Consider the following 12041-nt stretch of genomic DNA (forward strand, 5'->3'; position numbering starts at 1 on the left):
TTAAAAACCTTTGGTTTAAAAAGATCTTTAAGCTAAAGCCAAATGGAATGACAGCATAACACTTTTCCACCTGGGTTGATGCAGTGGTGTAGCACACTAATGTCTCCATCTGCTGCATCAGCATCCTATATGGCCTTGGTAGTGAAAGCCTCAGCTGCTCCTCTTTCAATTCAGATTTTTGTTTATGGTCTGGGAAAGCAGCAGAGGTTAGCCTAAAGCGTTGGGACCCTGCACTCACATGGGAGACCCAGAAGAAACTTTTGGCTCCTGCCTTTGGATAGGCTAAGCTCTTGACATTGCAGCCATTTGGGGAGTGAACCAGCAGGTGCAAAATTTGTGTCTCTCCTTGTCTCCATTAATGTTATCTGCCTTTCAAATAAAAATAAGTATTTTTTAAAAAATAGTTTTATATTATAATAAAAATTTCTATCTAAAGAATAGAATAGAATTTTAGTGGATGCTTACTGTACCTTCAGTAATTATACATCCTTAGAGACCAAGGTGAAAGGAAAATTTGATGCTCTGGAAAATACCATGGTTTTATGTATTCTAGCTTATGTCAAATAAGTAAGTGTAAACATTTTTTAGTCTAGCTCAGATACTCTTCCTTCTGCCTCACTGGGCCTGTTTTGAGGCCTTCCACTATATTTTGTACTTGGCACACTGAATTTTTAACTTAAAATATTTTAGATTGATTTCTCTAACATCTAAATCACTGCAAAATTTTTTATCCATATTATGTATGAATTTATCTCAATAATTTGCTCCTATGTGTCTTTAAGTAATCCTGTGGTCACATTTTTTCCAATAATTTTCAGGTACTGCATCTGTCTTTACATCTTCCTATTCTAATGGTGAAGAGTTATTTTGTTCCTTTTGGGGATTTATGTCTTCCTTGTTGTTTCTTGAATTTCCGCAATTATTTTTAGGCATTTCTAGACACAAATGTTGGTGTTCATCTTTGAACTACACCTCTGTGGCTTACAGGAATGACTGCTCCCCCAGCAGTTCTCCAGAGGTGTGTACCCCAATCAGTGATCAAGTGTAGGGTGAGAGTCCAGTGTGACACCCAATTCAGTTGTAGTACATCTGCTGTCTAGTCAGCACAGAGGAAGCTATGATCACACCTATTCAGTGTAATCACAGTGGCACCTCCTCTTTTTCAAGGTGATCAGGACCAGGTGTTAGGCACAATGGCAACAACACCCCACCCACACCAGCACTTGTCCCACACAAAAGGTTGATATAGTCCTCTGTGTGAGCTCACAGCCCTACAGTGATCCACCTCAGGTTAACAGGGATCTCTTAGCCTCTGGTGCCACACTGAATGTTCCAAGATTCACCTGTACATCACACACTATGGTGCAATCACAGAACCAAAATGCCAATCTCACTGATCAGAGATAGAAATAGTGGAAAAGACTGGACTGGGGAACCTAAGATATTTTGATACTCCACTGATGTCCTCTAAGAAGGATACTGAAGCTCAGGTTAAACATATGATCATTAACAGATTCATTATCTTAACAGTCTTGCTTTGCTTTTTTAAAGTAGATATTTGTTGATTTTTAATGTGACCATTTAAATTTCCCTTTGGTTGGCTTACTTTTCCTGTCAATTAACCTTTTTTTAAAATTCATCACTGTTTCTCTTTCCCTAATCTTTGCTTCTATCTAAATTCAGAGAGATAAACCACACATCTGTCACACAGAATTTTTCTACCAATAATATGTGTAAAGCATTACATATACCTTCCAATACACAGGCCAATAAATTAGTTAGGGTGATATATTTTTGACATGTCTTTGTTGTATTGGGATAGTCAATATTTAAAAGCACTTCATTCATTGTTATTGCTATTGGGCATTCCTGACGAAGTTTTAAAACCTTTACCAACTGAGCTCACAGCACAGAAAGAAAACAAAGGTATCAAAACACAAAATGCACAAAAAAAGGAAAGAAAAAGCATTAAATTTTCACTTAAAGAGCATGCCTTTTCTATGTTGAAACAACTCACTAGCAGATGTCAAATATAAACCACATTATATAATAAAAGTGACACACTTTATTACTTCTTCTGCAAGAAACTGTAATTACACTGAAAACTTGAAGGTAATGTAGAACAGTTGTAGCATGTGCTGCTACATTAATCATCTGCAGGGACAGAACTTTGTCTAGGCAAGAGTCAATTTCATCATTCACCACTGAGGGGAGCTATAAGCTAGGAAAAGCTATCCACAATATTACACATTTCTTTTTAAATTTCCGACATAATACTCATTTTATCAAATTGATTTAAAAAGCATGCATCAATTTTAAAGAGCTTAGAATGAATAATAAGCTCCATGATACCTACAGAATCAACAATATGTAAAATTTTACCCTCTTATTTTTCTCTCTAATAATCTACATACCACATATTTTGTATATTATACTTACATTACATACAATGAGTAGCATATATTCTATACATATTTATGCTATACAATTTACATTTCAAAATTTGCATTTAAAAAATCTTGCTTATTTGAGAAATAGAAACAGTAAATTTGCTAGCTCACTCCTCAGAATGTCTGCAATTGTGGAGTGGGGTGGAGGAAATAACCCTCACCATGTTGGGAATTCATCCCAAGTATCCCACATGGGTGACAGGAATTTTCCAGAATCAGCATTTGTGGGCAGCTAGAAATCAAACCAGGTGTCCCACAGAGACCCTAATCAGCATCAGAAACCTCTATATCAAACATACTGCTTTCTGTTTCTTTCTCACACACATGCATGCACCTGCACACGCAGAGGACTGTAAACTCCACGGGAAGATATGCTATTTCTTGTATATATTATTTTATTTTGGTACCTAGAATAGTTCCTATCATAAAAAAAATAACATGTTTAGTGAATAAACTAATTTAGTTGAAAAGTTTAAAAATACCTCCCTCATCAGCATTGATGCCAAATAAAGGAAAATATTACCACCTGGAAAATGTAATGTCTACTTACACTGAACTTTGGTTGAAAGGAAAAAGTCTAAAAACAATTTTTTAATTCTATAGATGTGTATCTAGACAATCTCATAAAACTGGGTTATTTAATACACATTTATAGTAGAATTCTTGTTAAATTGATATAATTGGCATAGGAAGTTCAGTAACTAAAGGGAAGAAGTTTCAATACTGATAACCCCAAATTTTAATTTTATTCCATATACTAACATATTTCATTTACTGGTTTTCACTGCTGCTTTAAGTATAACTTTCCTGATTTTTCTGCTCTCTTAGATAATCTACACTTACATCGCTGGCAAATTTCAAATTTTAAATAAAATACTTAAAACATTAACAAAAATGCAACCTAAATATATAAAACCTTACATAGACATTTAGAAATTGTCACAACCTTTTATACTTAACAGCATTATTCATATCATATTTGACCATTTTTAGCAACACTTTTATCAACTCTTTCTAAAGCAGTTAACAAATCATTAAATAATCCTTTAAAGTGATTATTTCATTGATCCATGGAATCTCTCTAATTAAATTACTTAGTAACAGGTAACAACATTGAAATATCTCACAAGGGGTAAAACTAACTCACAACGCATTTATGACAGCTGAAAAATGTGTGAGAGTAGTCAATCAGCCATACCTTTTGAATTTTCAACATAGCTTATAAGTCTACTAATACAATTTGTTTTCTTTAAAATGAATTGTTTAATGCACCAGTTAACATTTCCACATTTTGTATCAGAATGCCTGGATTGAAGTTCTAGCATCTCTCCCCATTCCAAGTTCCTAGTACTAATGTACACCTTGCAAGCAGGTGGTGATGGTTCAGTTAGTCTGGTCCCCACCACCACACGCGAAGCCTGGATTGAGTTTCCACCTCTTGGTCTCACTGACCAAGTCCCTCTGGCTCTGAATATGGAACACAGAATCTTTAAGAAGCAAAAGGTGTAACACAGATTAAGAAAAAAATTTCTCAAATCTTACAGTGTTGAATACCTTCTGAGGAAATTCAAGGAAACTACATAGTAACCAAAAACTGTAAATAGTTACAAACATTTTACATCCCACACATTTACTTTCAATTCTATTTTGCATGAACTTTTTGAAGTTCCTTTATACTTTTGTCATGAGTCACAACTTAAATTTAACTAGCTCATTTTTCAATCGACCATATTAATAAAGGAAACATAATAAAGCCATGTATAATGAAACCTAAAAGGCCATCATGTAATTCTTTGATATGAGACTTAAAGCTAGTTTTGAACTCTTCAACCAATTTTAGTATGTTTGAGTTTTCTGTTTTGCTCTGATTTGTTTTTAATTTTAAAAATCTTTTTATTTGAAAGGCAGAAAAGAGAATGAAGTGGGGAGAGAAAGTGAAAAGTACATTCCATTTGCTGATTTATTCCCCAAATAACTACAGCAGCCAAAGACAAGGCAGGCTGAAGTTTGAAACAAGAAACTCAATATGGGTCTCAAACAGGGATGATAGGGACCCAAACCTTTGAGCCATCATTACTGCTTTCCAAGATGCACATTAGCTGGAACTGGAAATAGGACAGAACCTGAACCCAAGCACTCCAGTATAGGACGCAGGTGTCCCAAGTGGCTTCTCAATGCTGCACCAAATGTCCAACCTTCTGTTGTTTTAAAACTGACACGTTCAAACCTATCACTATGAAAAAGCCAAAACTGTTCATGTGTAAACTTTTCACAAAATTAAAGTGGGTTGGTATCTACTCTGTGTTTGGGGACTTGTCCCTGTTCCCAAACTTCCCAGTTCTTTGAAACTAAAACTGGTCCACTTCCCTTTTATCTCTGATGCACACAAGTATGTCAGGCACAGAAAGGACACAGTGCAAATAACGTCATAAGGCTGTTATAATCAGGTTACGAAGCTTTACTGACATGACGATGAGCAGCCATGGAAATGCTAAGATGTTGACAATACAGAAAAATACTATTCATTAAGCTTTTAATCTTCACAGCAATCCTATCATTTTATGGCTGAAAAATTTAAAAACTTGCCCACGTTCACAGAGCTCACAATTGGAAGAGCTAGAACATGAACTCAAGCATGACTCCAAAGCCCATGCTTGTAATCACTATATTTTCATTGCCTATCTTCTCTAATTGCCAATCAAGAAACATTTATTATTATTATTATTATTTTTTATTGGAAAGGCGGATATACAGAGAGGAGAGACAGAGAGGAAGATCTTCCGTCTGATGGTTCACTCCCCAAGTGAGCACAACAGCCGATACTATGCCAAGCCAAAGCCAGGAGGCTCTTCTGGGTCTCGCACGCGGGTGCAGGGTCCCAAAGCTTTGAGCTGTCCTCTACTGCTTTCCCGGGCCGCAGGCAGGGAGCTGGAAGGGAAGCGGGGCTGCCGGGATAGAACTGGTGCCCATATGGGATCCCGGGCGTGCAAGGCGAGGACCTTATCCACTGCGCCACCGCGCCGGGCCCAAGAAACATTTTTTAACACTATCACAATACTATGAGTTTCCTGGGATTCCACAATAAGCAATTTAAGATAATTAATTTATGATGGTTACATGATTGTTATAACTTTGTTACATACTTATTAATTTAAGATTATATTAAAATGATAGAGAATATTTCAAACTAGACAGTTAAGTATATATTTGCCTTAAAGTTTTTTCAAAGGTCACATGTGATTTCACTCAACAAATGCTTAAATGAGAATCTGCTATATGAAAAGCACTAAAAGTCAGATGTCAGACAGGTTTTTAAAAAATGATTAAGACATGAGCTTGCCGTCAAATCCCAAACAGAATACATACAAACAACACAAATACATACATACAAATAATTTGGTATTGAAGACTTTTATAAAATTCTTACAATCACATTTCTTACAAATATTCCTGCTATATTGCATATCATGCCATTCTTTAAAATGCTACAACCCACAAATCATTAATTTCCCTAAGGAAATACTCCTTCTGTCACCAAAATGATAGTGAATATTAAAAATGTATATACAGAGTGCAAAATGTCAAAGGTAAAGGAATTCTCTATTGACTTACATTTTCTATGACAAATGTCCACTCTTTGTCTTCAAATTCCTCTGCATGAGGATCCTGTAACAAAAACAAAATATGCAATTGAAACACACGTCAGACAGGATTAAATCCTATCAATCCAATTAAAACAAACAGCTTTGCTTTTAGCTTTTGTCAATTACTTGTAAAAGGAAGTTGTAGCTCATTCTTTGACACTTTCATAATTTCTCTACAACTTAAATCATTTACTTAAGAAATGCTCTGTTGGGCCTGGTGGCGTGGCCTAGAGGCTAAAGTCCTCGCCTTGAACACACCAGGATTCCATATGGGTGCTGGTTCTAATCCCAGCAGCCCCACTTCCCATCCAGCTCCCTACTTGTGGCCTGGGAAAGCAGTCGCCTTGGGACCCGGCACCCGTGTGGGAGACCTGAAGGAAATTCCTGGTTCCTGGCTTCGGATAGGCACAGCACCGGTCATTGTGCTCACTTGGGGAGCAAACCATCGGACAGGAGATCTTTCGGTCTCTCCTCCTCTCTGTATATCTGACTTTCCAATAAAAATAAAATAAATCTTTAAAAAAAAAGAAATGCTCTGTAATGTTTTTATTGATGCATATCACTATCTTCCATCACTGCATCTATAACAAGATAAAAAGAAACCTGATTAAACAGATAATTTAGTAAAAGAACAACTAAGATAGTAAATATTCATATAAAATCCTACCCTTGCTGGCGGGGAGGAGGAGAGAAAGTTGCTGTTTCAATCGCTCAACTGGATAATCCTCTCCTTGCAAGCACTTGGATCCTAAATAGGCACTGGTTTGTATCCTGGTTGCTCCACTTGCCATCCAGCTCCCACATAATAGCCAGGAAAACATCAGAGCATGGTCCAAAGACTTTGGATCCTGCACCCACATGGGAGACCCTGGCTCGGCTCAGCTCCAGCCATTGTGGCCATTTGGGGAGTGAACCAGCAGGTGGAAGATGTTTCTATCTGTCCTCTCTGGAAATATGCCTTTGCAATAAAAATAAGTAAATCTTAAAAAAAAAATCCTAACTTTGCTTTCACACCTGTATTTTTCAAAGACAAGGTTTTATTTGATGTGATGGTTATGTAAACACTGAAATATCAAAGCTCTGCAAGGGATTTCACAATCTATACAAAAAATAGCAAATTACCAAGGGCTGTTGATGCCTCCTCTCTCCTCTCGGAAATGGGCCAGAAACCTGACATTAAGGCAATAAATCTTACAACCAAATCCAACTGTTTCATGTTTGGTTTATTTTATATGGGGCACGCTTTTGCAAACATTTTTAGATGAACATTTCTTATGTCCTTGTTATAAAAGGAATTCCAGCAGTCCTAAATGATTCAAACATAGCTGGGGCCAGTGTTGTGGCACAGTGCATAAAGCCACTGCCTGCAACATTAACATCTCATGTGGGCACCAGTTTGAATCCCAGCTGCTCGACTTCTGACACTACTCTTTACCAATGTACCTGGGAAATCAATGTAAAATGGTCCAAATGGTTGGGCCCTTACACCCTTGAGAGAGATTCAGAAGTTCCCAGCTAGTGCTTCAGTCTGGTCCAGGCATAACCACTGCAGCTGTCTGGGGAGCAAGCCAACAGATAGAAGATCTCTGTCTTTATAATTGCCTTTCAAATAAATCTTTATAAGCACACACACACTCACAGTTGACCTTGCTTGCCTTAGAAGACACGTTAACTAATATAAACAAATACATGATGAATAAAATAAATAAAATAGAAAAATAATACATTATTTCTTATAGGAATGAATAGAAAAAACTTCATCACAGAGAAAACACCTGGGCTAGGTGGAACTATGCAGATTTTTCTAGATATTAGAATAAGTAAAGGCAAAAGGCAACAAAGTATAATACATGGAAAGATGAGAAACGGGGTAACATTATCTGTGTATTTACCTTACTCAAACTCAACTTCATGTGTTAAGAGTTGGGGAAGCAGATGAGTATGGAGAGAGTAACAGCATATCAATAGAACAGGCATATCTCAACATTTAAGACTGCCTCTAAGTGGGATGTAGCATCCAACAGTGAGAACCAGAATGGGAGAGGGCTGGTTGGGCAAGGCCACTGTTCCTGTCAGGATAGGAAGAGGATTAAGTCAGCCTGGGAGAAGGACCCACCAGTGTGTGTGAGATCTGCCACTGAGAAGAGACCCGGGGTAGCTTTGGAAACTTCTTTGTCATGGCACAGTCCCTACAGGTGAGCACAAAAACCAAGGCAAGGAGCAGCCCAAAGCAGCCCAGAGCACAATACCTGCCAGCATATGTATGGGTCAGGTCTGACGGGAGGCCAAACTGGGCCAGTTCATAACACCCATTGGAAGATCAGAGAAGCAGGATGTGGTGCAGGACAGGCCGGGTCAGGCCACAGTTCCAGCCAATCCATATTAGGGATGGAACAGAGGACTGCCTGGGCTGGGTTGTGCACCACCCAGCAGCACACAGAGGGCAGGGAGGACCAGGCCAGACTACAGCACCCACCAGCTAATCCCAAGGTGAGATGGGCAATGCCAGAATGGGCCAAAGCACACACCAGCACACATGAGACCTGGGTTGGGGGGGGGGGGGCGGAACAAGCCCCATGGGGAAGCTGTGGGGACTCCCCTGCTGTGCCACTGTTCCTGCTGCTGAGAGTTGGTACTAGTGACAGACTCGGCCAGGCAGGGTTATAATACCTGTTGGCCTGCATGTGAACTGGGTTAAGGAGAGAACCAGGCTGGGCCAACTCACAGTATCCATTGGTGCAGGCATGAGCTAGAGTAAGGGTATGCTGGTCAGGCTTTGACACAGCATCAGCTGTCAGATGCTGGCAAAGAGGCAAATTTCATCAAACTAAACTGCGGAACCACGGGGAAAGTGCAAGATCCAGCACAGGGAGCAGGTCCCGGAGGAAAATTATGGGCACCTCTCTAAAGAGCTACAACTTCCTCTGGTGAGCATAAGAACCAGGACTGGGGACAGGCCTGGCTAGAGAGACTGTGGCATCCGCTGGCATGAGTGTAAGCTGAAGGGTGGAGCTGGCTGGGTGGAGTTAGCCTTGAACACCCAATGATGTATACAAGAGCTGAAAGGGAATGGGACAGGCTTGACCAATCCACCGCACATGCTGGCAGGCACAGAAACCAGGGCTGGGAGCAGGCCCAGTTGGGGTTGTTCAGGGTAGTTCTGACTTAGCTGCAGCTCCCAATGGTGTACATGAGGGCAGAGTGTGTGATTGGCCTGGTTGGGCGGGGCCACAACATTCACTGGTTCACCTAAGAGATGAGGTTGAACATAGATCTGACCTAGCAATTGCATCTACCAATGTGTGTAGGCTGATGTGGGTGACAGATGAGCCAGACCCCATAATGATGAGCACACACAGGAGCCACGTCTGGGATCACCGCAGACAAGGTTTCTTTGAGGGTCCTCCTAACTAAACCACTGGACCCAGAACTATAACCATGGGAAGAGAGGCAGGATCTTTGGTCTGACAGTGGAGAGCATGTGTCAGAACTGGGTCTCCTCAGTGACTTAGAGTGATAGATGGCATACCCAGAGGCTCATGGAGGATTTGGTATTTCATCGGAGCAGCAGAGGACATCTGGTACAACAGCAGAGGAAAGAGGGCAGAACAAAACTACACCAGCCAAGGGCTGACAACAAACATCGGTGCAGAGGCTCTAAAGCGGACTATGTTGACTAATGGACTTTTTGGGGGGCAGAAAATGGATTTCCTCATCCTTGGATCAGTGAGATCAACAGCATTTTAGAACTATGGAAACCACTTGAACAAAACCCTGAGAACATGCTCCACATCGGGGACCCTGGGATGATACTAGGTGGCCCTGGTTACTAAGGTGGTTGGGAGGCTGTGGCTTCTCCCTTATCTCTCCCCTTCCCCCAGATAGAGGAAGAAGAAAAAGAAAATGTGAAAATAATGGTCTTACCCACTTTCCCCCAGTCCTCAACCCTTCCCACCCTAATCAACTACATGAACATCATCAAAAATAAAATAAAAGCAAGAAAGACAAAACACTGGCTTGGCAAAACAAAACAAAACAGAACAGAACAAGATTGGCTTTGATATTCCATTACCTATGTATGACTGATTCCACTTTATCATTAATCCTCTATTTTCTGTTTTAAGAGCAGAGTTTGTGTCTTTTAAGATAAGCTAAATGTGCCATTCTTTCTCTCTCTCTCTCTTCTCCATTCTGTCTTGTCTACAGATTCATTTCCAAAAATCAGAGTCCAACCATGTTAGTACCAACTCAGACTTAATGACACCTAGAGTTTATGAAGATAAACTTCAAATTTCTTAGTTGTTTTATTATTTCTATTTACTTCTCTTTTACTGTATATTACCATGATGAATACCTGAGTCAAGCTGTAGCAAGACAACTATTTTTATTAATTTGAGACACAGAAAGAGTAAGACCTATAGAGACAATGAGCACCCCATTCATTAGTTCACTTTCCAAAAGTCTAAAACAGCTGAATATGAAAAGTAAAAACTTAATCCAGTTCTCCAATGTGGGAGGCAAAACCCAACTACTTGTGCCAGCATCACTGCCTACTTGGCACACTCAACAGAAAGCTGAGTCAGAATTCAGATCAGGAATCGAATCTCCTAGGTAATTTGGATGTAGGACACATGCATTTTTTTTTCAGATTTTTTTCTTTTTATTTGAAAGGCAGAGTTAGAGAACATAGACAGAGAGAGGTCTTCCATCTGCTGATTCACTCCCCAAATGGATGCCCTAGCCAGAGCTGAGCTGATGTGAAGCCAGGCACTTCTTCCAGGTCTCCCATGTGGGTACAAGGGCCCTAATACTTGATCATTGTCTGCTGCTTCCTCAGTTCATAAGCAGGGAGCTGTATTGGAAGTGAAAGAGATAGAATTTGAACTGGTGCCCATATGGGATGCTGATGCCTTAAGTGGAAGCTTAGCCTACTATGCCAAGGCACCAGCCCTGACACAGGCATTCTATAACCATAAGATTAACTATAAGGCCAAAACTTAGACCAATACAGGTATTTTTGTGAGTAAATTCAAATAGGTGGGATAAAAATCTGTAAACTCATTTTTGGGGTGACTGAGAGAAGGTAAGAAATGAAATGCAAAGGGAAGTAGAAAACTCCTTAATATCTGTTTCCCTATTCCACTGGTTCCATTTATGACCTAGGTTCATGGTAAGAAAAAACTGTGAAACTTCTGAAGAGCTTTTTTCATGATAGATTTAGGTATCAAAAAATAAAGTAAAATGCAAAACTGAGAAAAGAAATAGTATACCATCCTCCCTCCTTACCTCTCTTGCCTCTTTTTGTTAAGGACTACAATATAGCTCCAGAACATTCAGTATCAAAATAATTAAAGCAAAGCTTTTACTGAGTGCTCACCACATGTGCCCAGTTATTGTGGTGAGCTACACTCATCACAGGAACTTAGGACACAGGCATCATTTTTATTCTCAGTTAACAGACCTGAACTCTAACGTCCCACAGTGCCCTACTATTAGGAATTAACACTGTCTTTTACCTACTTTATTGTTTCAGTTTAAACCCCTTTATCCTCAAGACCTAGAAAAATATCCATGTCATTATAGGCTCTCAAGAATATTTGATGCATGTATATATCACATAAATTAAATATCCAACAGTGCCTTATAGGTAATATAACATACTTATTAAAAAAATTTTTATTTGAAAGTCAGAGTTAAGACAGAAGAAGAGGCAGAGATCTTCCATCTACTGGGACACTCCCCAAACGACTCAATGGCCGGAGATGGGCCAGTCCCAAGCCAGGAGCCAGGAGTTTCTTCTAGGTTTCTGACATGGCAGGGTCCCGAGCATTTGGGCCACTTCCTAGGTGCTAAGCAGAGAGCTGCATCAACCCAGTACCCATATGGCATGCTGGCCCCACAAGTAGAGGCTTAACATGATACACCACAGCACTGGCCCCTGTATTTT

The 12041-nt window shown here is 39.7% G+C and overlaps 1 protein-coding gene across 3 annotated transcripts in view; it reads right to left on the reverse strand.

Annotated features, from left to right (window-relative positions):
- The window catches only part of EHBP1 (EH domain binding protein 1), a 293792-nt gene that overhangs the window by 235048 nt on the left and 46703 nt on the right, over window positions 1-12041 (reverse strand). For all 3 annotated transcript variants that reach the window (XM_040993344.1, XM_040993342.1, XM_040993343.1), the window contains exon 5: window positions 6063-6116. In XM_040993344.1, the coding sequence (XP_040849278.1) occupies window positions 6063-6116 (54 nt within the window). The remainder of the gene's footprint in view (window positions 1-6062; window positions 6117-12041) is intronic.

Source organism: Ochotona curzoniae, unplaced genomic scaffold (assembly GCF_017591425.1).
Source record: "Ochotona curzoniae isolate NIBS_2020 unplaced genomic scaffold, NIBS_Ocur_1.0 contig_883, whole genome shotgun sequence".
NCBI lineage: Eukaryota > Metazoa > Chordata > Mammalia > Lagomorpha > Ochotonidae > Ochotona > Ochotona curzoniae.